This window comes from Mirounga leonina, unplaced genomic scaffold (assembly GCF_011800145.1).
Source record: "Mirounga leonina isolate KUSES-001 unplaced genomic scaffold, KU_Mleo_1.0 Mir_82, whole genome shotgun sequence".
NCBI lineage: Eukaryota > Metazoa > Chordata > Mammalia > Carnivora > Phocidae > Mirounga > Mirounga leonina.
The window spans coordinates 45,526,998-45,552,724 of NW_023270825.1; the positions used below are offsets into that span (position 1 = coordinate 45,526,998).

The following is a 25,727-nucleotide window of genomic DNA, read 5'->3' on the forward strand; positions in this document are numbered from 1 at the left end:
TTTCAGGATTTTCTCTTTGTCTCTGAGACTCCTAAGTTTTACTATTAGATGTCAGGGTGTTGACCTATTTTTATTGATTTTGAGAGGGGTTCTCTGTGCCTCCTGGATTTTGATGCCTGTTTCCTTCCCCAAATTAGGGAAGTTCTCTGCTATAATTTGCTCCAATACACCTTCTGCCCCTCTCTCTCTTTCTTCTTCTGGTATCCCAGTTATTCTAATGTTTCTTCTTATGGTATTGCTTATCTCTCGAATTCTGCCCTCATGATCCAGTAGTTGTTTATCTCTCTTTTTCTCAGCTTCTTTATTTTCCATCATTTGGTCTTCTATATCACTGATTCTCTCTTCTGCCTCATTTATCCTAGCTGTTAGAACCTCCATTTTTGATTGCACCTCTTTAATAGCCTTTTTGATTTTGACTTGGTTAGATTTTAGTTCTTTTATTTCTCCAGAAAGCATTTCTCTAATAACTTCCATGCTTTTTTCAAGCCCAGCTAGTCTCTTTAAAATCATCATTCTGAACTCTAGTTCTGACATCTTACTAATGTCCGTATTGAATAGGTCCCTGGCAGTTGGTACTGCCTTGTGTTCTTTTTGTTGAGGTGATTTTTTCCGTCTTGTCATTTTGTCCAGAGGAGAATAGATGAATGAGAGAAAAAATGCTAACCGGGTAACAACGTCCCCAGAAAATATACACTAAACAAATCAGAAAAGACCTGAAACCAGGGGAAAAGAAAGGGAAAGAAAGAAAAAAAGAAAAAGATAAAAACAAACAAAAACGAAACAAAAAAAATAGAATATGATCAAATATGATCAGGCTGGTGCATAGATCAGTGCCACACACTAGATTTTGGGTGTATTTTGGTCTGTTAGAAGAAAGTGCCTCCCAAAATTTTAAAGAAAGAAAAACTTATATATGTACAAAAATAAGGGTAAATATGATGAAGGGATGGAATATGACTGTAAAGATGAAAATTATAAAAAATTTTATAAAAGGAATTTATAAGACAAGAAGTTGGTTGAAAAAAGAAAGAAGAGAAATTAAAGAAACAAAAAGGGAGAGAATGTGATCAGGCAGGAGACTAGAACAAAGCCATACACTAGAGATTTAGGGTAAATTTTGTTTGTTAGAAGCAACTGTGTCCCAAAATTTTAAAGAGAGAACAACTTATGTATATATACCAAAATAAGGTTAACTACTATGAAGGGATAGAATATGACTCTAAAAATGAAAAATAAAAGAGATTTTTTAAAAAGGGATTGATAAGTTGTTGGTTGAAAAAGGGAAAAACTAAAAAAAAAATAGAGAAAGAAAATTTAAAAAATTAACTTTGAAAGACTAAAGAATCATGGTAAAAAAGCCATGGATTCTATGTGCAGTATTCCCCTAGCGCTGGAGTTCTGCTGTTCTCATTGATCGGTAAACTTGGTCTTGGCTGGCTGTTCCTGCTGATCTTTTGGGGGAGGGTCCTGTTGCCATGATTCCCAGATGTTTTTGCTGGAGGCGGAATTGCCCTGCCCTTGCCGGTCCAGGCTAAGTAATCTGCTGGGGTTTGCTCTCGGGAGCTTTTGTTGCCTGCAAGCTTTCAGTACAGCTTTGGAGGACGAGAGTGAAAATGGCGGTCTCCCAATCTCCGCCCCTGAGGAGCCGAGAACTTGGGGCCCCCCTCCTCAGTGTGCCCCCAGGGAAAAGAAGTCAATCACTCCCATCTCCCCGGTCTCTGGCCGCACTCTGTGCTCACCCGGCCTGTGACCGAGCATTTCTATCTCTGGCACACGACCCCGTGTGGAGCCTCCAAACCCAGCAGATCCCAGCGGTGCGCTCCCGCGCCTCTCCTCCTGGGGGAAGAAGGTGAGTCTCCCCAGATCTGCCACTTGTTGGGTCCCTGCTGGAGGAGCAGTGGCCTGACTGTGCCCTGGATCATGGTTTATAGCGACCCCGAGCTGAGAGCCTGCGCCTGGGCTCTGTCTCTGCAGCCGGCTTCCCCGCTCTGATACCTGGGAGCTCTGCTGCACTCAGGCACCCCTGGTCTTTCTGGGACCCAAAGGGTCCTGAGACCACACTGTCCCATGAGGGTTCCACCCCCTGCTTAGCCACCGGAGTGTCGTCCCTCAGCGGAGCCGACTTCTTAAAAGTTCCGATTTTGTGCTCCGCGGCTCTATCACTTGCCAGAAGCGGCCGAGGGATGCCCCCTCCCCCGCCATCTATCCTCCCGATTATCTCCTCGGATTCACTTCTCCGCATGTCCTACCTTCCAGAAAGTGGTCGCTTTTCTGTTCAGAGAGGTGTTGTTATTCTTCTCTTCAATCTCCTGTTGAGTTCGTAGGTGTTCAGAATTGTTTGATCCCTATCCAGCTGAATTCCTGGGACTAGATGAAATTTAATTCTTCTACTCCTCCGCCATCTTGCTCCTCCCACCTGAATTTTATTTTTTTATAATTAACATAGGTTGTTACACTAGTTTCAGGTGTATATAAGCTCATTTTAAAAATCTCATCTTGTCTGCTTTATACTCTATCATATATGGTTAGAAATAGAAGATGGTATGAAAGAATTGTTTAGTGTTCAAGATAGAGTAGGTGCTCACTTGAAGGCTTCTAAAACATTTAAGAATTGGGTGAGAATTGTTTTTTGGTCAGTTGGTTTCCCTGAGTGTAAATTACAGTAGATAACCACAGCATGTTTGATCATTCTACCCACTGACTGTAATTTTTTTTTTAAAGATTTTATCTATGAGAGAGAGAGAGCACATGAGATGGGGGAGGGTCAGAGGGAGAAGCAGACTCCCTGCCGAGCAGGGAGCCTGATGTGGGACTCAATCCAGGGACTCCAGGATCATGACCTGAGCTGAAGGCAGTCGCTTAACCAACTGAGCCACCTAGGCGCCCCTGACTGTAATTTTAAGTATTGACCTAAAAGCTGTATACCTAAACAAGAATGTATAAGTGATTTAGGTTCTGGTTATTTTAAGGATCATAAATTTTTCTAATCTGAGATAATTTTGGGATGTATTTAGGTTATTGGACATTGTTACCTGTGGAGGTCACAGATATTTTCTCTTGTTCTGATCTTGTAAACTTCTAGCTTATTAATTTGGTTCTGCATATTATGTTAGCTTACGCACTTGTACTTGGTTTTAATTTTGCAGTGTTATTTTGGCTATCGTAAGCAACCATGCTTACTCTCTGTGTATGCCAGACAAAGATTTACTCAAGACCTGCCACATTCAAGTGTTTGAATCAACAAACATATCCAAATACTGAACTTAGACAATGTCTACAAAAGCAAGCATAGTCTTTTAGAACAGAAGCTTCCAACCTTTACAAGTGTGAGAGTCTCTAAAGTCAAAAACATTCAAGGCCTCTCCCCATGACAGTAGTATTTTTAGTATATATTGATTGTGAAAATGTAATTGCCAAAAGGCCACTATGCATTTAGTAACACTTTTTAAATAAAAGTTGTGTTTTATTGATCATAATATTTATATTCATTTGGAAATTTATAGTGCATACCCATGACTTATCTATTCTGTCTGTATACAGTGCTTATCTACATATGGATTTTAGGCCCTTATGATAACTATTAAATCCTCCAGACGTTAGCACCTCATAGGATGGGAACATCTACTTTAGAGTAATTTTACTATGCTGTTATTATTGTTAAAAGTGTGATATTTTTTCTTTAATTCAAGGTCGAAACACAAGTTTAAAGGAAGCCTTAAACCACCAAAATTTACTTAGAGTAATATTACTGGGTAAATATTTTTTAAAAGTTGGTTTAAAATTCAAATTACCTCTTACTGAACTCAGTCCAAAAGGTACAAAAACAGAAGATGTAGAATGTTGTTAACATATGGTAATAATATTAATAATATGGGGTTTATATTAAGTTAATACAAAATTTGTATTAATAAAGATACAAAATCTGGGATCCATTAAAAATCTTTTATATATTACAGCAGTTTCAGATTCTGAAGCTGAATAAAGCATCTGGGGAAGAACTATCCCCAAAATGAATTGAGGTCTACTTTGAATAGTGGGTACCAGTTTTTGCTGATTAATTCCCACTTTTAGATCTTTGGTCGTGTTCTTTTCTGGTTGAGCCCTGTATGTGGTTTATCACATTAAAAAAAGAGAGAAATGCTACATGCTCCTCAAATTGTAGACTGATTGGTATAATGGATTTTCAATCATAAAGTATGTCAAGGGGCACCTGGGTGGTTCATTCAGATGTTGGACTTTTGACTGTTGGTTTTAGCTCAGGTCATGATCTCAGGGTCATGGGATGGAGCTTGCATGGGGTTCCACTCTCAGCACAGTCTCCTTGAGTTTCTTTCCCCCTCCCTCTCCCTCTGCTCCTTCCCCGACCCCTGCTTGCGTGCTCTCTCTTGAATGAATGAATGAATGAATGAATGTCTAATTTCCTGCTTAAAATACTGTAACCTTGGGGTTCCAATGTAAGTCCAGGACAGAGGGAGTCACTTGGTGGATCGATTAATAATTTCCATTGGAGTAAAAGAAGGTTGTGTCCTTGACTTACCTTCTTTTTTACTTATCCCTGAAGGACATATACTACTTTTGGATGAGTTGGATTCATTTTGTCCAATTGTAAACAACATAATACCTTAGGGTTCATAGATATATACATATGTATTAAAAGTATTTAAAAAAGGAACAAAAAAAAAGGAACGATAAACACCAAATTCAGATTATAGAAAGTAGGATATAGGACTTTGGAGGGATACATAGAGGGCTTCATGGTACTTGTAATGGTTTCTTTCTCAAGATTGGTAAAAAAAAAAAATGATTGGCTGTTCACTATATTCTGCATATTTTGGTATGATAACATTAATTAATTATAAATATATTTTAAAATTAAAAATATTATAATAAAATAATATTAATAAAATATCTGATTGTTTTACCTAATTAATACCAGAAGGCAGGACTTTAATATGAAGCCATATTTTGAAATTTCTCCCTCCCTTTATCCCACCCCCTCTGTCCTTCTTTCTCTTTCTTTTCTTTTTTTTTGTTTTTTGGTAAATGATGCCAGCCTCCCCCTTTCCCCTTCCTCTCATGTTCACATGTAGTTAATAATCACATAAAACAACAACAACAACAGCAACAAAAACATCACATAAAACAGAACACTTCAGCTCCATTACTTTTGTGTATATTTGCAGAGAGTTTAGTTTTTGAGTCAGGCAGGCTTGGGGTTTAAGTTTGCTGTTTACTACGTATGGGAATTTAGGCAACCTAACCTCTGAGTCTTGTGTTTTTAATTCATTAGGTATAGATTATAATAAATCTACTTTTGGATTTGTGGTGAGGATGAAATGAAGTTGTATATGTAGATTCTGGTATGCAGGAGGTGCTCAGTGAACGTGGATTTGAATTCTCTTCCTCTTTTTCAGTGCCCTCTAGGATCCCTTGCACAGGGCTAGGCACGTAGAAGGCACTCAGAAAATACTTTAGTGTTTGACTAGATGCTACATCTTAATAAAAATCTCGTTAAATTGTTTTTAGGAGGACTTTCGACTGCATTTTAGAAATATTTCAAGAATCATGGATTGTGTTGGTTGTTTTAAATGTCGACTATGGGGAAAGCTTCAGGTAAGCAAATCTAAGTTCAATCTTATTTTTCATTTATTCTCTGTGCAAAGAATTTTCTGACTTTTATTTTTTTCTTATTTCTGCAATAGATTCAGGGTTTGGGTACTGCTCTGAAGATTTTGTTTTCTGAGAAACTGATAGCAAATATGCCAGAAAGCGGGCCCAGCTATGAATTCCATCTAACCCGACAAGAAATAGTATCATTATTTAACGCATTTGGAAGGTGAGTTTGAGTGTACTGAAATTATTTCTGTTAGCTAAGTAAGTCTAAAAGTGGGTAAGGAATATCCTTTTTAGTGAAATTATCTCACTACCAAATTCTGTGATCTTATGAAATACTTGAAGTATGTGCACACACATAATCATTAGGTGATATTCTTTACTTTCATCTATTGATTTTTATAATTATGATTACTGATTGGACTTCCATATTCACCTTACTGAATTTGTACATTTTTTTCTAATTATTTAAAAGTAGTTCTTGTGCTGCCCAAATATTTTTTGAAGGTCCTGAAAAAATCATGTTGTGTAATATAAGCCATACATATAAAATTTCTTTTTCACCATCCTGTAAAAAGATTAATAATTCTTTAAAAATAAATTTTCATGAAAATGATTGGAAGATAAGCTTGAAATAAGGAACTTAACATTACAAAATTTAGGTATAGATGCATTTCTTTTTGGCCTTTCATATGTAAAGAATGCAGAGATTTATACAAGCTACATTTTCTAAGGACTACATTTCTTCACTTTAAAAAAATTATGATTTAATATTTTGGGTTTGAAATAACTGACCTTCAAAATTATTCTCTAGTACACAGAAACTTGATGGATACAGTTCATTGAGAATTCAGCTACTTTTTTCATGGTGGAAAGCAGAACTAAAATACACTTAAAATAATGAACAAACTTTTTATAAAAAGTAGTGAAAACAATTTGGTCACACATTTACTATTTTTACTTTTTATAGTCCAAAAGCTTTGATTCTTTGTATATTTACTAAATGTGGAATATTGATTAGTTTTCAGTATTCGTATACTTATACATATTTAAAGATTTTATTTATTTATATATTTTAGAGTGAGAGAGCATGCGTGAGCAGGGGGAGAAGAAGAGGGAGAGAGAATCTCAAGAAGGTTCCATGCTGAGTGGGAGCCCTACACAGGGCTTGGTTTCATGTCCCTGACATCATGACCTGAGTTGAAACTGAGTCAGATGCTTATCTGACCAAGCCACCCAGGCACTCCAACTTATGCATATTTAAAATACATATTTTAATGCTTATGTAATTTATATTTATGTACTTTGAATACTAAGCATGTGAATATACTTATGAATACTTTAAATACCTAAGTATTTTGGGGCACCTGGGTGGCTCAGTCGGTTAAGTGTCCGATTCTTGATTTTAGCTCAGATCCTGATCCTAGGTTCATGAGTTCAAGCCCTGTGTTGGGCTCCACACTGGGTGTGGAGCCTACTTAAAAAAAAAAAAGAAAAGAAAAGAAAAATTACCTAAGTATTTTAATATTTATGTAGTTTCTAATTGTGTATTTTAAAACTTTAGTACTAAGTTTTGAATACTTAAAAATAAATAATTTCAGGGCAGTATTATCTTGGTTTTACCATGTCGAATTAAGAACTCAAGTACATCAAAATTGACTAAATGGTTTATACATCTTTAAATGTATTGAAATAAATTACTAGAAAATTTTTCTGTGCTCTAAAAATGCAGTGTTGAATAACAGAGAAGAAGTATCTAAAATATCTTCTGAGTGAAATTTTTTTTTCGTTACAGAATTTCCACAAGTGTGAAAGAATTAGAAAACTTCAGGAATTTGTTACAAAATATTCATTAAAGAAAACAGAAAACAAGTTGAATTGTGCCTGTTTCTGAACTATGAAGGCCAAAGAGTGGAATTTCATTCAAAGGCATAAGAGCAATGACATTCTTAAGCCAAACATTTTATATAAAGCTGCTTTTGTAAAAGGAGAATTATATTGTTTTAAGTAAACAATTTTTTTTTAATTGTGTTAAGTTTATGTATAATATTGTGAGTAAAAGTAACGCTTTGATGATGTGGTACAAATTTTAAAGTTTAATATTGAATAAAATCAGGACTATCAAATTCATATGTGTTAAAACTAAGTAAATGTAAGTCTCTCAAGAAATTTGTGTGAGAAGATGTAATATAAATAAAGCTATGGTCAGTGTGTTGAGCATTTAATAGGAAAATGCTAAGGGAGGCTCATGAATAATCCATAATTAACAACCTAAAAGTTTTCAATACATTTACAGTTACCAGATATAGTAAACAAAAATACAGAATGCCCAGTGAAATTTGAATTTCAGATAAACAATAATTTTTTAATATAAGTGTGTTGCATGCAATATTTGGGACATACTTATACGTAAAATTTCTTGTTTAAAATTCAAATTTAACTGGGAGTCCTGTGTTTTATCTGGCAACCCAAAAGTACATTGCTATGAAATAAGTCACTTTGAGAATTATATTGCTGTTTAGATTGGCTTGTTTTAGTGTGTAGAAAATACAATGACAACTCAAAGACAGGAGATTTCGAAACATTGTGAGAAGTTGAATAGATTTATATATTTATTCTCATAATACTTTACCTAATGTTGGATTTGGGAGAAATTTGGGAGAAACTTTTTATTTTTATATAATTTCAAATTTATAGAAAAGTTTCCAGGATAGTACAAAAGAACTCTTTACCCAGATTCACTAATTGTTCATACTTGCTTTATCTTTCATGCTTTTTCTCTCTATACACATGCATACTATTTTTCCTAAATCATTCGAAAGTCAGTTCCAGGCATCATGCCCTTTGAACCCTAAATACTTTGGTGTGTAATACTGGGTAATTTTTTTAAATGATTTTTTCAGGGAAAAAAGGGTGTGGAACTATAATACTGTAAGCCTTAGAATAAGGAATCATTTTGAGTTCTGGTGTAAAGTTCTTTTTGAGTTTGTTGTCCTTTTGATGCTTGATTTGTATAGTCATAGGGCATATAATTTTTGGTTTTTGTACATGAGGTTCATTTCCTTCTTCTCCCTAAAAATAAACTAATTTTGGGAGGTTTTCATTAGTGGCAGTTCTTTAATGATAAAAATATTTGAAGGCGTTTAAGAATTTTGATCACATGGTAATTGTGAAAGAAAAACTGTAAAAGAAACTATACCTCAAAATGATGTGCCCTCTTTATACTAGCAAGTTGTACCATGTTGAGATGTTACATTATTAATAAAGCAGGGTTTATTTATATAATGGTTTAGAAATATCATTTTATACTGCTGTATACTTTTCTGTGTCCCTAATGCCTGGTGTACTGCTGAGTACACAGTAAGCACATGGTGGGTAGCCAATAAATATTTGTTGAATGAATGTATGAATATGTATTTGGTACATCTTAAATGAAAAACCACAGAGCTACGTTTAACAATATGTGTCATATTTTCTCTCTTCCCCCCTCATTTGAATGCGGCAGGAAAAGAAAGACATTTACCTATTAATTAAGTCAATATTCTTGGAGACTCAGACTCTGACGTGAGCACCCTGTGCAAAGTTTAAAGGACATTTGTCGTGCTCTGAACATGTGGTGGAAGGGTTTAAATGGCAATTTTGTCTATGTGCTTCTCTAACTCTCACGTCATGCCCTCACCCTTTTTTTAAGTCAGTCTTTTTGAAAGAATATTCCTATCATCACTTTGTCACCTCCCACTTGCTCCTTAACCAAAAATCTTCCTTTTGGCTCTGTAGTTCCTAACCATTTCTTCTTTTGAAGTCAAAAATTCCAATTCTAAATTCATAGTTCAGTTCACAAGCCATTTCTTATTTCCTTTTTTTCTGCATTTGATACTGTTTGGCAGCCCCTTCTTTAAAAATCTCTCCCCCCCACCCCCCCCCGCCCCGGGTTCCTTATATTTCACTCCTGGGCTCCTGGATGTGTCCTTTTTTAGCCTTTTCTCATTTATGCCTTAAATGTTATTCCTCACATTTTATTCTTGCTCTAAATCACCACCACTTCTCACTCTTGGGTAATTCCGATTCAATGATGTCTAAGTCCTTACCATTAGTCCAGACTTCTCAATCCATCTGTTTACCACATGTCTTTACTGTTGTCCCACAGATACCTGTGTGTCTTAAAAGAACCATTCTCCCCCCAGCTCTATTCTTATGCCTGTGTTCCTTACTCTGGTTAATTTCAGAACCATCATCATCTAAATTCTGTAGGCTCACTCCTCTGCGTCTTCCCCTATCCGGTCAGTGTGTAAGCGCTGTGGAGTTGATCTCCATATCTCTCATGCATTACTGTCTTTCCCTTTTCTTTGCTCTTATCTAGAGTACTACACTCACCTGCCTGTCTCCTCTCGTGCACCCCACAATGCTGCCACAGTGGTCTTTCTAGAAGCACTTGAACAAGGTCCTCCCAGTCCCGCCCCCAGCCCCTATGCTTTGGTAAAACACTTAATTCTTCAAATGTGCCAAGGGTCAGGTCACCACATCTTGGTGCATGTGCTCCTAGCCATCCTTCCCTACCTGGAAAATTCCCATTTCTCCTTGCAGGCCAGCATAAAGCCCGCCTCTGTGAAATCTCCCTTGCTCCACCCAAGGAGTATCCTCTAATCTCTTTAATGTCACCACTGTTACTACAACCTACCTCTATTGTGCCGCTTACTGTACTGTATTTTCTTTTAAGCCTCCTTTACTAGAATGTGAGCTCCTTAAGGGCAGGAAAAGGAACTTTATCCACTGTTGCATCTCCATAGCATAATTTTTGGCATTTGAACACTTAATAAATGTTGGTTGAATAAATTGCTTTTCAAATGACAGTTTTATTGTACTAGAGGTCATACCTTCACTCCAAATATTCTTTACGACAAGAGTCAATAGATTCCCAAGGATTTGTGGACTTTGGGGGGGAGGTCAGTAAAGCTCCTGAAGTTGCATTAAAAATTTAGTGTGGTTTTGGCAAGTTATGAAGGGAGTCCCTTATGGAAAAAATGGTAAGAACTATTCTTTCAGGGGAAAAGCAATATCACTGAAGAATTTCTTGAATAATCAAAGAATAACTGCCCAAGATTATGGGCTAGCTAAATTTATTCCTGTTTAAAATTCAAAAAAGAGAGAGGTGTTATATTTCATACAAAGATTTTTCTTAGCTTAATGTTTGAATAAATGTACTATCAAAATCATACTGGTGTTTTAAACTAAAGTATATGCCAGTTCACATCAAACCAGTGTATAATATTAAGGGGCATGATGTTCAGATGTAAATACAAGCTCACTAACAAACTGTCATTTGTAATTCCTGATATTTTTCTCTTTGGTAGCACTAGGGTTCTTATCCTTGTATGCTAGAAACTCAGTGTTGTCAATGGGGACATTTAAGCAAACCAAACGACCAAATAAAAGCACACTTTTATTTTTAACAGTAGTGTTTTGTTACCATTTAGTGAAACAACAAATAAATACATTCATTGGCCACAGCTATACTTTTACAACCAGTTTGAAACTGATTGAATAGCTGAGAAACACTGTTAAACAATAAAAAAGGCAGCTATGCATAAAAAAGCCACTTTAGCTATAAATTACATCTTTCATAAAACTACAACCAGCTATAATGAGTGGTAAGAGTTTCAAAATTAATGACCACCCAAATGAAATGATAAAAACAAGTACTGCTAATCACTGTAGAATTATACACTTAAGCAGTGAAATTCACCATTCTAATTAACCGAAAAAGAAGGTCTTTTGTCATGTGCTTCAGTGCAGGATGAGCAGGGAATCGGTAGCCCTTTGATTTCATCAAAAACTCCTTCTTTCGAGACCAAACTTAAAGTGCTCCTAGTGCTTTGGAATTTTTAAGCAAATATTGGGCCAGAAGCTTATCTTTCTTTGTCTTTGGTGATGTATTGTGGGAGATGTGTATAAGGAGACAAATGCAAGAATTCAGGTACCCTAGTCAGGGATAAGAAGAAATACACAAATCTGAAATTTGGAAGAATCAACTAATGCAGCTGAAACAACCAAGATATTTTACCTGGAGTTTTTTAAAATAATCTTTGCTTATCTGGTCAAATAGGAACACTACCTAGGGAGGCCTTAGAAAAAATTTACCTTATTTACTTTGAACCCCAAGGATTCACAGAGATAACACATCTTTTCAGATAGTTCTAGGTAGATACCCAACATTATTAGGAAAATAAATAGTTGGCATTCTGAAAAGAAATCTAATAACTGAAGTCCCCAAAACATACTCAGTTAAGTGCATGTTACGTTGTCATGTAAATACCAAGGTTAACTTCTATACTATACATTTTTAAATAATTTGGTTACAATGAGAGAACTTATAAACAAATCCAAAGTAACATTTATAGGTGTATGCTTCTGATTGAGTTCAAAGTCATTTTGTATGATAAAAAGAAGGAATTTCTTTAGCTGTGTACCAGCCTCTCAGAAGATCAAAAGTATTAAAAATTTAATTTGTTTCTGTTACACTTTTGTGAAGTTATTATTAAATAAGCAATTATTAAAACATTGAATGGTATTTTTTTCATTGGAAGGTATTTTAAGAGTAGAAATAAAAACTTTGTCTAATCAAAGTAGAAGACAGAGAAGGACAATTGTATGAGTTCAGTTCTGAAGAAATAGATCAGCAGACAATTTTATGTAGCTAGTCGTCTTTAAGCATGTTGTGACGACTTCCCAGTGTTGCCTGGTTCCTTGGCATCTTGAGGTATTCAGCATCTACTTCTTTCCATATAGATACTGGTAGAAAGTGCATTTTAAAATCCTTTATTACCTTAGCCATATATATATATTAGATTTGGGATAGGACATTTAAGACAGTTTTAATATAATTCTAGAAGTATTTCAAAATTGTTAAGTGGTGGTTTTATACTTACCTAGTTAGTACCTTACGTCAGTTTGCTTATTTAGTGCTGGAATTAATTTGAATTAAATTTAATCTGGCTTTGCCCATTTACAAGATATAAAACTGGGAAAACTAAAGGAGGAATTAAATGTCTTACAAAGTATTGCACTTGGGTTTACTGCAATAATGTATCATGACTTAATTTACCTGAGGACAATTCTGATTCAATGGGTACAATCAGCTATATCTTGTTCAGCTAAATCCAATGCTTTTGAAAATGTATTCGTGTTTTAACTTAGAATTGTACATTTTATGAATAATTCTTAAATGCATCTGTAAACTTGTTTAGTCCCAAGAAGTTTCTACCAAAATCTCCCTATGCAAAAATCACTATTGCTTTCTTGAAGAATCATGCTTAAACTACTACAGGTATCTTAATCATACAGAATAATCACTTGACCAATTCTACTCAAAATAGCCACATAATTTTCACTGGTATACTTTCTTCTTGAAGAAATGGCTGTGACTTTCTAAAGAACACTGCTGGTCATCACTGTAAAGGATTACTATGGTCGTTTAAAAAAAATGATTGAATAATTTCAGTTGGTATTTTACAATCATGCTTAAAAGAACTATCTTCAATGATTACATGTATTTCAGATTTTAAAAAAGAATGATACATTGTTATGCCTTAATCCTGTGCACTGTTCACACTGTAAAATTTTTATTGGGTAAGAATTCTACATAGAATACACCACTGAATATACAGGCTTTGATTTTTCATAGGAAAATTGCCTCCTGATTAGGTGTACAATATAATATCCCAGTTTGAGCACTGAAGGGTGACTTTGGGGACTGCAGTGTACTCTTTCAGAACAAAGATAAAAGTGCAAATATGCAAATATGCATTTGCTCTTCCAAAGTCAGGATGTTTGCAGCCATCAAGTGTCTTAAGATCTAAGATCCCTCTTTTCTCCCACTCCAAACTTCCCATTTAACTTCGTTTTGCTATGAAGAAGTCGAAAGTAACAAGTTTGTCCTCGCTCAACACAGCAACATTTCCAGACTTTGTTTTCAGTTGCAACAGATAATGGAATGTTTATGTAGGTGGAATTTAAACACATCAAATATACACGTTCATGAAAAACAATGGAGGAATCCCAGCGTGGTAGGGCTGTCAGTTCTGCGGTGTTACATACAAGCTATGGTGATTGCTCATATCTAAGTTGCTACAAGTAAAGAGCAAAGGAGCACTATCTGTCACAGGTCCATTCAGGTGGGGAGAGACTGTGTAACTGTTGCCACCACACCCGGTCATGGTGCCATACCAGCCCAAACCTTGCGAATTCGATAAACTGCAACAACAAAAGGCAAAAAAACCCCATAGGATTGTGATCAGGATATAGGTCACATTGGCATTTTTAGCGTTCAGTGACTTTTATAATCCAGTTAGTATCACATCTATTGAAATATATTCTTTGCCAAATAATAGTTTTCTATAAAATGTAATGACTTTTATCTAATATCCTTGATTTTATATCACATATTACAAAAGAATAAATACATCAGAATTAGAACTTGATGATCAGATAATAATATAGTACTTATCAAGGACTAGGCTCTATGCTAAGACATGTTTGTGTGTGTGTATATTTATGATAATGTATACACAAGCACATACCCTATTTAGTCTTCACAACAATCCTATTAGATAAATTCTATTACCACTGTTTTACAGATGAAGAACAGGCTGTAAAGAAGGGTTAAGGAACTTGTCCAGATGAAGTGAGAATTACAGAAAATGCTATATCAAGCTCAGTGCATATGGAGGTATGCATTTAGGCTTTCACTTTGCCCTGCTACACAGCTGAAGGTGTAGAGCTGCAATGGTTTTAGAATAAGAAGGACACAAGATTTCCTATGGCACCTAAGCTTCCTGAGAGTTTCATCTGGAGTTTCTTGCTGGGTTTTGAATAGCACTATAGATAAGGAAACATATAATTACTCTAATTGTATTCCTTCCCTGCTCATCAACCCCTGCCAGCTTTGAACCAACATGGAATCCTGAAAGGAGATGGCCTAAAGGCGTTTCTCAAATAAAGGTAATATATGGCCTTAGAGTCAGATGATAGTTCTTTATAGTACGGTTCCCACTACGGGGACTCTAAGATCCAGTTTACTCTCATATGGCACCAAATCTACCTTTCTCGTGTTTGGGGTAAAGCTTAGGTTTGTTCTTTTCAATCTATTCAGTACTAATTCAGTATATCTACCTTCCTTCTCTTGAACTTCCCAGTCTTGGCAAGTCATCATCACTATCGTATCGTCTTGGATTGTCGAAAAAGTAAGCTCTGGAACTATAATTGTGACTATTTATCATGCCAGCAGGTGCCTGTAAACAAAGTGTTAGATAGCATATGAAGATTTACTTTTCAACTAAGAAAGGAGGCTGAGATCTAGAATGCTTTTTAATTTTAAACTTTGCCAGAAAAACAGAAAATCGATATAAATGTTCCATTATTTTTTTTAAAAAATAAGGGGAACACGTATTGGGGAATATTATGATATCATACCAAATTCTGGTTTAATCTCTGCGCCCGGAAAAAGAGGACCACTGACCATGCCGGTACATGTTCCCACAGGAAGAGGACCATTCCAAATACTATATACTCTTCTCCACTTAGGTCTTCTAGATGAGCCTGCAGACACAGTATGACAGGGCTGTTTTTAAATCTGTTTTTTGTATAAGCAGTCACCCTCCACAATTAATTTGCTTCAGGTCAGGGTAAGTTAAAACACATCAACTCGAGGCACATAAGTCTCTAAATTCATTTTCCACATTTTATGGTTTCATGTCCTTTAAAGGACATAAAAATGCTTTGATGTTTTCAATGCATCAATTTATGAAAATATTTTTTAATATATGGGTGGGTTGGAGTGACCTCATTTGTAGGCCCCACAGTCTGAAGAGAGGTATAAAAGAGACTCCTGGTTCTAGCTACTCCACAGCTACCATAATAGCGCTTATGAGTCACACCTGTAGGGAGATGTCACATGTTAGGTCGCTCAGCCCCACTGCTATTTAAAAATATGCTTTGGGGCCTAAACTTCATATGGAATTTGCTTTTATTCTACTAGATGTCGGAAGAGAGAAATGGCAAAAGGAGTGAAGAGCATCTGCCAGCTGGAACTACATGTGAAAAGTCCCTTTTTGGGGAAGGGAAAAAAAAATGAAGAAAATTCCTTTTCTTTAGAAAGGTAACGGAAATTCTGAAAAAATGATATTCTGGAATGCCTTAAATTCGGTACAAAGTTATATTAATATAAAGACATGACATGTAGCTATGTCAAACTGCACTTTTAGGAAGGGGATGGAGAAAGCTGGGAGGTTAAATATGATCGCTAGAGTACCGGGAAATTACTAGAGCAAACACCTGGACACTCAGGACCTATGAGTGCTCTCCCATTATCATGACTGATAATACTAGATTTTCAGGAAAGTCCCTTATTTAAGTATCTAAAACTGAACCACATATTTAGGTTATATGTAGGTCTTGGGTTTGAGAGAAAAAAAAGTTTCATCCTAACAAGTTAAAAACATACCCATATTCACTAGCTAATGACAGGCAGTCAATTTATCTAGAGATATTTAAACAGTATTCTTGAAAAAGTTAGTAAAATATAGGTTTATGATCAAGAGGTCTATGGCCCTATTAGTATTATCTACAAAAAGAAATGAAAATACTCCTTTGGGAGAAGTTCTCTCTGAAGAATGATTTTAAGCGACACATGTAAATGAGGATTTTTAAGCATAAACTTTAAGTATGATTATTGTTAGTAGCTAGAGATAAGTGTTTGTAAGTCAAACACTTAAAATATTCTCTTGGTTAAGCCTAATTTCAGTATTATATTATTAGATTAGCAATACATGGTAGGTACTTACCTTATCTGAAAGATTATCCCAGCCATAATTAAATGGACTTTCTAATGTATCCTGAGATATGGTGATCACCACCAAATTATAACATGCTCTTGAAGAGTAGAGAAGAATGACTACAGAGCCTACGACAACAGTCTGGCACAGAGACATACCCTAGAAGAGATAAAACTCATCATCATGACACTCCGCACATTTGTCACAACAAGCTGTTCATCCACATACAACATAGTCATCTCTTGCACTGCACTCTTAGAAAACACTGAGTGAGCACCTGTTGGAATAAACTCTTGGTCATCCTGCTTTGCAATTCCTATCCTTAGAACCACTTGTGTTTAAACTACCCTATTGATACAACTAATTATTTGCCAATTTGCCCATTGGCAGCTGGAGGAAGATTTTGTCCTGTCAAGATTACCTTACTCCCTTAAGGAATATATGAATAAATAAGTTGGCAAAATTGATATTAATAAGAGAAGTAGTTTAGTCATAATGAGAAAAGAATGGGAAATAGAAGAATTATTCCATTTCATACACTTAATTTCTAATGAGATACAAAATTAGAATAGAAATACAGCTCCTATGTTATTTGCTTCATTCTATGAGTTGATGTTACTCCCTTATTGATGTCATTATGTTGACAACAAAATGATGTAGGCACTCAAATGCACTTTCAAATCCATAATATTTTAATACCAAGGCTTCCATTGTTCCCCCAAATAGAAAACCTTATAATTTATTACTCACTCACAATTTAGTACTCACACTCAACTGGAGTATGTGTACTGGAGAAAGGTGCAGGATCAACTTTTTACAGGGATTCTTAACCTGGGGTCTGTATTTCAATATAGCTGGTTTCCTTTGTAATCCTATTTACCTTATGCATTAAAAACATTATTCTGAGAAGTGACACATTTGCCAAAGAGACGCACTGCAAAAAAAAAAAAAACCCAATGGGGTGTTTTGGAAATTTGTGTTCTGGTTGTCACAATGCTGGCATTCAGCACACAGGTGTCGGGGATGCTGGATGATCCGCAATTCACAGGAGAGTTCTCCACATGAGAGACTTCCTCTCTAACCTTCATAACTTTCCAATGTTCTCTTAGACATTCATGAAGATGAAAAATCTGTTTGTAATGATCGGAGCCAAAACCTAATTGTTTTATATATAAACAATGTTTATGTTTGCATAGTTTCAATAGATGCCAACATTTCCAGACACACATATACCACGGAAACTGAGGGAAATTTGTCCTTTGTTTTATTCAGAACTTGTATCAAGAATGGTCAGATATTTTGGAAAATCATGATACTGACAGCAGTGCTGTGTGTGGTACGTAAGGCGTCAACACAACACAGTGCAACAGTCCGTATTTGTAGCTGTCCCATTGGGTTTCTATGTACAGATAACAAGCATCTGACTAGTACAGTATGCCCCCCAATTTACAAATTGAAATATTGGGTCAATTACCTTCCTTTTATTTCCTCTTTATACCAAGGGCAATTATGTTGAATTTTTGAAGGTACGTGTATAGGCAGATAATAAGCTGTTAATTGCAGGATAGAAAGAGTTTATTAAAAATACTCATCAGGGCGCCTGGGTGGCTCAGTTGGTTAAGCGACTGCCTTCGGCTCAGGTCATGATCCCGGAGTCCTGGGATCGAGTCTCGCATCGGGCTCCCTGCTTGGCAGGGAGTCTGCTTCTCCCTCTGACCCTCCCAACCCTCCCCCCTCTCATGTGCTCTCTCTCTTTCTCTCTCTCAAACAAATAAATAAAATCTTTAAAAAAAAAAAAAACTCATCAGAAGGGTGCTCTGGGTTTGGTAGGATTGAGAACCATTATTATTACTGACTTCTTTATAAGAACAACACATTTTAGAGATATATGAGAAGAAGGAGAACTAAAAGATAAAAGGTACCTTGAAACATATTGCTTACTCACTACCATAACAAACAGTTATGTGTGAAAATAAATAAAACCCTAGCAAGATCAAAATTTTCTAAAGTCAAGGCTAAAATTTTCTAACAGTGTGCATTTTTATTTTTGTGAATCCCCAAAAAAGTTGTTAATAAAAAAGCTAATCTAAAACCAATCCAGATCCAATTTTAAAAGTGCTGTATTATTAAAGAAACATTGGGTAACAAGAAGTTAGAATGCTGTAAACATTACCATCCTTTAAAATGATCATAGGTAGCTTTACAGAGAAATAAAATGACTGCTAAAAAGACATAATATAGAGAGACTCTGCTTATACCTGTAAATACTATAAAAACTAAAAAAAGAAAAAAGGTTGTGAGAAAAGAGCAAAGAATCAATAACACTGAGGCAATTAATAAAACAAGATTACAGACAAATTACATACATATAACAATGAAAGAAGCCCACTAATTTAGAAAGCAAAAGAAGATTCTTCCTGCAAACACAGAATTACAAACAAAACAAAACAAAAAAGGATTCAGCAACATGGAAGCTGTTGTCAAAAGTTAAAGAAAATCTTCCTAAAATGGATAGAGTCATAACAGACAATTCCACTCAGGAGCAATCCTCAAGGTCTCATTTTCCCTTCCTCCATCCCTGCACTTTTTCAGAAATTCCATACCAGACAAGGAAAGAAGAGTTACACCTCACTCCAGGATGCCTATTATTAATACATTGGTATGTATGTCATTTACTATAGTTCAATATTTGTTTACAGGTATTTTTAAATGCAGGTATGCAGAAATTTCAACTTACCATTCACTGAGTTTTGACAAATGTGTACACCAATATAACCCAAATATCTAGCAAAATAGAGAACATTACCATCACTCCAGAAAGTTCCTCACACCCGTTCCCCATCAGCCAAACCCTCAGACGCATATACTCTCCTGCTTCTGTTTTTACCACAACTTAGTTCTGAACTCTTTTGTAGATGTCGATCACCTAGCATAATGTTTTCTGCTTCATCCATGTTGTTGGATGTTTCAGTAGTTTGGTCTTTATATCGCCAAGGTGGATGATTAGAATGACCAACTCCTTCTGGTTTGCTCAAGAGTTCCTAGTTTGGGCACTGAAAGTCCCACATCCCAGAAAACTTCTCAGCCCCAGAGAAACCAGGACAGTTAACCACACTAATTCCGCTAATTAGATGAGATTGTTTATATGACAGTTTTGTCTGTTGATGCAGTTTCTATAAACATTCTTATACAAATCTTTTTGTGGACATGTGCTTTTCACTTCTTTGTGGTAAATACCTAAAAATGGAATTACTGGGTCATATGGTAGCTATAAGTTCAGCTGTATAAGAAACTGCCAGATCTTTTTCCAAAATGGATGTACACTTTTACACTTCCAACAAAGTATGAAAGCTCCAGTTGCTCCACATCCTAGCCAATATTAGGGGTTTTCAATCTTTCTAATTTTAGCCATGCTGGTGGATGTGTAGTTGTATCTCATTTTGGTTTTAATTTGCATTTCCCCAAAGACTGACATTTGGCTTATTGGCCATTTGTATATCTTCTTTGTGAAAAATCTGTTCATATCTTTGACCACTTCTAAATTGGGCTATCTTTTTTTTTTTTTTTTTGAGTTGTAGGAGATCTCTATATATGCTGGAAATGAGTCCCTTGTCAGAAATATGTATTGCAAATATTTTCTTGACGTCTGTGGTTTGCCTTTGCATTTTCTTAGTCTTTTATTTGCATGAGAAATTTGAACTTTTAATTAAGTTTAATTTATCAATTTATTCCTTCTGATTACTTTCTATGACCTAAGAGATCTTTACTTACTCCCAGCTTGTAAAGATATTTTTCTGTATTTACCTCTAGAAGCTTAAGAGTTTTTTCATTTATATTTAGGTCTATGATCCATTTTTTCCAGCGTCATTTTCCCTTTGGACTGCTTTAGCACCTTTGTCAAAAATCAAAAGACCTTATAAGTGTGGATTGATTTCTAGGCTTTCTGTTCTGTTCCATTGATCTGTTTGCCTCTTTATGCTAGTCACAGAATGTTTTAATTATTGTAGCTTTATACTAAATTTCAAAGCCATGTAGTGTAAGTCCCTGCTTTTTAAGGGTTTCTTTCTGCATTGTTCAATATAATAGCCATTAGCTACATATGAGTATTTACATTTAAATTAAATTAAATTAAATTATTTATTTACTTGAGAGAGAGAGAACGCACCGCGCATGAGGGGCAGGAAGGCGCAGAGGGAGAAGGAGTGGGAGAACCACTGGATATTATATGCAACCGATGAATCACTGCACTCTACCTCTGAAACTAATAATAAACTATATGTTAATTAATTGAATTTAAATAAAATATTTAAAAATTAAATTATCAAATCCTCTGTCACAACAGCTACCTTTCAAGTGCTCAATAGTTAACATATGGCTAGTTACAATACTGAATAATGGAGATATAAAATACTTTCATCATCACACAAACTTCTATTAGAAAGCACTACTTTATTTTTTTTAATTTTATTTATTTATCAGATAGAGAAAGGCAGAGAGAATGAGCACAAGCAGGGGGAGCGGCATGCAGAGGCAGAGAGAGAAGCAGACTCCCTGCCGATCAAGGAGCCCTATGCGGGACTCCATCCCAGGACCCTGGGATCATGACCTAAGCCAAAGGCAGACGCTCAACCAACTGAGCCACCCAGGCGTCCCTAGAAAGCACTACTTTAAAAATATTTTTAGGTCCGGGCGCCTGGGTGGCTCAGATGGTTGAGCGTCTGCCTTCGGCTCAGGTCATGATCCCAGGGTCCTGAGATCGAATCCCACACTGGGCTCTCTGCTCCTTGGGAGCCTGCTTCTCCCTCTGCCTCTCTCTGTCTCTCATGAATAAATAAATAAAATCTTTAAAAATATATATATTTTTAGGTCCTTTTCATTTCCACATATGTTTTAGAATAAAATTGCCAATTTCCATTTTTAAGAACCTCATGGTAGAATTATGATTAGTATTGCTTTGAATCTGTCGATCATTTTGGGGAGAATTGCCATCTTAACCATATTGCATCTTCCAATCCATGAACAATGGTCTCCATTGATTTAGGTCTTCTTTACTTTCTCTCAGCAATATTTTGTAGTTTTCAGTATAGAGGTATTATTTTTTGGAAAATTTGTTCCTAAATATTTTGTTTTTTGATGTTAATATAAATGGGGTTATTTTTTTGAATTTCATCTTCTAGTTATCTGCTCTTGATATCTATAAAAATACAATATAATTTTGTATTTTGACCTTGTATCCTGAGAACCTGCTACATTCAAAGTTCTAGTAGCTATCTAGCTATTTAAATATTTAGTTATTTAAGATGTTCTACATAAGCAATTCTGTTGTCTGCAATTAGGACAGTTTTACTTTTTTATTTCCAATTTTATACCTTTTGTTTCTTTTTCTTGTTTTATTGGAATATTGAATAGAAATGGTGAGAATGGGCATCCTTGCTTTGTTCCCAATCCTAGGGACAAAACAATACTTTAGTATGATATTGATTGTAGGTATTTATAGATGTCTTTTTATCAGATTGAGGAATATTCCTAGTATTCTCTATTTCGTTTTTTTTTTTTTTTAAATCATGGAGGGTGCTGAATTTTGTCAAATACTTTTTCTACATCAATTCAATTTATTATTTGTTTTTTTTCTCTTTGTTCTCTTAATGTAGTGAATTAAATTGATTGGTTTTCAAATGTTAAACCAATGCCGCATTCCTGGGATAAACTCTTCTTGGTCATGATTTATTATTCTTTTTATGTGTTGCTTAGATTCTGTGTCTGTAAGTATAAGGGACACTAGTTTGTAATTTTTATTTGTTTTATAATATCTTTGTCAAGTTTTGGTATCACAGTAATGCTGTCCTCATTAAATATGTTGGAAAATGTTCCTTCCTTCTCTATTTTCAAAAGAACTTGTTTATTATTTTTAAAAATATTTGATAAAATTAACCAGTGAAACCATCTGGCCCTAGAGTTTTCTTTGAGGGAAATTTCTGATAACAACTTAAATTTCCTTAAGAAATTTAAGGGCTATTCAGATTTTATATTTTGTCTTCTAACAATTTGTTAAGTTGTATTTTTAAAGCAATTTGTCCATTTCCTCTAAGTTGTCAAATTTACCCACAAAGAGTTGTTCATAATATTCCTTCATTTTTCTTTTAATGCCTAGTAAGATCTATAGTGATATTCTCTCTTTCATTCATGGTATTGGCAGTTTGTATTTTCACTCTGCTTTTTTCTGTACATGAAATTTGTTGATCCATTCACAGAATTAACTTTTGGTTTTATTTTCTTCATTGTTTATTTTCTGTTTCACTGATTTCTATTCTTATCTTTATTATCGCAGTCCTTCTACTTATTTTGTCTCCTTTTTTTTTTTTTTAACTTTTTCCTAGTTTCCCCTTGTAGTTTCTAAGGTGAAATCTTAGGTCACAATTTTATCTTTCTTCTATTCTAATATAGAGCATTTAAAGGTATATTTTTCTCTTCAAGCACAATTTCAGCAGTGTCCTACAAATTTTGGCATATTATATTTTATTATCCTTCTATATGAAATATTTTCTTTTCTTTCTTTCTTTTTTTTTTTTTAAAGATTTTACTTATTTGTCAGAGAGAGAGCATAAGCAGGGGGAGCTGCAAGCAGAGGGAGAAGCAGGTTCCCTGTGATGTAGGACTTGATCCCAGGACCCTGGGATCAGGACCTGAGCCAAAGGCAGATGCTTAACTAATGAGCCACCCAGGCATCCCTACATGAAATATTTTCTAATTCCCTTGTGATTTCTTCCTTTTCCCATGAGTTATTTAGAATTACATTGTATAATTTTTAAATATTTGGATTTTTTAATATATCATATTGTTATTGATATTTAATTGCATTATGTCAAGAGAACACTCTTTGAATCCAGTCTTTTTCAATTAGCAATAATCGCACCTCGGATAAACCTCATTGGCTACGATACTATGGTTTATTTTGATGACCATTTCCATGCTCAGTTGAAAGAAATGTGTACTCTCCAGTTATTGAGAGTCAATTAGCTTAAGCGTGTTGATAGTGTTGTTCAGATTTTTTGCACTGATTCTTTGTTTTATCAATTGTTGAGGATGGGGCATCACAATCTCCAACTACAATTGTACAAATTTCCCCCCCTTTATTTCTTACTATTTGGTAAATCTTTTTTCTGCTTTATTTCCTTGGCTTCATGTGCACATTTATATTTTTTTAATTTAAACTCAATTAGCTAACATATAGTACATCATTAGTTTCAGATGTAGAGTTCAGTAATTCATCAGTTGCATATAACACCCAGTGCTCATCACATCACGTGCCCTCCTTAATGCCCATATTTATAATTTTTATGTCTTTCTGAAGAAATGTATCTCTTTATATTTGGTAATACTCTTTGCTTCCTGATGAAAGGTATCTTTTCATATCTGGTAATACTCTGTCTTTAAGTCTATTTTATCTGATATTAAAGGGCCTTCTACTCTTATAGTGAATACATAGTATATTAGTTTCCATCTATTTATTTTTGACATATCTTTGTTATATTTAAAGTGCCATTTTGACAGTCTCTACTTTTTAATGGGAGTGTTTAGTCCATTAACGTTGAATATAATTGGTGATATGTTTGGATTTAGATCTTACAGTTTACTGTTTGTTTTCTGTTTGCCCTTCTTGTGTTTTGTTGGTGGTGTTGTTTGTTTTTCCTCTATCTCTTATTTCCTGTGTTCTTTTGGGTTAATTGAATATTTTTTAGAATTCCATTTTAATTTATCTATTGGATTTTTAACTATACTTAACTAGTGTTTGTTTGTTTTGTTTTGCCTTACATGCTGCTCTAGGGCAGCAATTCTTTTTTTTTTTTAAGATTTTATTTATTTAAGAGAGAGAGAAAGCACATGAGAGGGGAGAGGGTGAGAGGGAGAAGCAGACTCCCTGATGAGCAGGGAGCCCAATATGGGACTCGATCCAGGGACTCCAGGATCATGACCTGAGCCGAAGGCAGTCACTTAACCAACTGAGCCACCCACGCTAGGGCAGCAGTTCTTAAAAAGTCTGGTCCAGGGACCTTAAAGATCAAAATCAAAATGATTAAAAATACTGAGATGTTTTGTACTCTAATTCTCTTGAGAATGCACAGCAGGGTTTTCCAGAGGCTACATGATAAGTGATGTCAACATTTTGTGTGCATATGTATTTTTGTGTTTTCTAGAATTCCTGTTATAATAAAATTAGGGTATAAATATGTGCACTTTCAGAGATGAACTCAGCTTGTTCTCTTACTTTTACTGGGTTCTTACTAGTTTTCTTTGGTTATACCTGTTATATCTGCTGAAACCTTAATATCATCCAATACTTAGTTATTTTGAAATCCTGTATCTCCATGGAAATACAACAGGAATAGGTATTCCTGATAGATTTGTTTTACAATATTTAAGAATTTTAAAAAATTTAAAATTTGATATTAAACTCATTTTAGAAATTAGTCATATTTTACTCTAAAGTGAAAACATATTTTTTTTCATATTTAAGAATGGATTGTTGGGTTAAAAATGGGGAATTATTTTTTAATGGATACAGAGTTTCGTATGGGGTAATGAAATGTTCTGGTGATGATTGTACAACAATATGAATATACTTAATGCCACTGAATTGTAAACTTAAAAATGAGTAAAATGGTTAATGTTATATATATTTTGCCACAATAAAAATATCTTTCTCAACACACAATGTCCTTGTTTACCTCTAAGATGCTGAGAAAGATGAAAGTGATTAAATTCTCTGACTCAATAAAGAAAGGAATCTACCTCAAAGGAACTGGATGAGACTGATTTCTGTTTTGTTTTATCAAATAAAATGTAATGAAAACTATCTTTCAATAGGCTTTGCAAATGTTGGTAATTTACCTTATTGTGTCTTCTGTGAGAGAAACTTTTTGAATAGTATTATGGCCCAGTGAGGCTGCAGCGTCATTTTGAGACCAATCATTCAGAGTTTAAAAGCAAAAGGAATTGAAAATTTAAATGCAGGTGTGGTGAGCACTTTAAATATCAAAAATTGTTTTTATAACTTTCCAAACTAGGAGCGAAAAAGCCATTCAAACATTTCACAGACTACATTATTATATTGCTATAATATATAGCATTGACTATACATTGGTTGAGAAAGGACACATAGTTGAGAAACCAGTAAAGCCTTACAGAGTTGACATTGCTGAATGCCTGCTGGATGGGAAGTCCATTCAAGAAATTATGGCATTGCCATTTTCCAATAATACAGAAATTCACTGATTTAAAGACGTA

General features: G+C 34.9%; 2 protein-coding genes across 3 annotated transcripts in view; one reads left to right on the forward strand and one right to left on the reverse strand.

Annotated features, from left to right (window-relative positions):
- ERO1A (endoplasmic reticulum oxidoreductase 1 alpha) overlaps positions 1–10,446 on the forward strand; it is a 55,699-nt gene extending 45,253 nt beyond the window's left edge. For both annotated transcript variants that reach the window (XM_034993342.1, XM_034993343.1), the window contains 3 exons: positions 5,527–5,613; positions 5,703–5,836; positions 7,409–10,446. In XM_034993342.1, coding sequence (XP_034849233.1) covers positions 5,527–5,613; positions 5,703–5,836; positions 7,409–7,469 — 282 coding nt within the window. In that variant the 3' untranslated portion in view covers positions 7,470–10,446. The remainder of the gene's footprint in view (positions 1–5,526; positions 5,614–5,702; positions 5,837–7,408) is intronic.
- Positions 10,447–13,080: 2,634 nt separating this feature from the next.
- The window catches only part of GPR137C (G protein-coupled receptor 137C), a 64,685-nt gene continuing 52,038 nt past the window's right edge, over positions 13,081–25,727 (reverse strand). Inside the window, exons 4-7 of the mRNA XM_034992601.1 lie at positions 16,452–16,601; positions 15,082–15,207; positions 14,782–14,900; positions 13,081–13,863 (exon numbers count right to left, since the gene is read on the reverse strand). Coding sequence (XP_034848492.1) covers positions 13,686–13,863; positions 14,782–14,900; positions 15,082–15,207; positions 16,452–16,601 — 573 coding nt within the window. The 3' untranslated portion in view covers positions 13,081–13,685. The remainder of the gene's footprint in view (positions 13,864–14,781; positions 14,901–15,081; positions 15,208–16,451; positions 16,602–25,727) is intronic.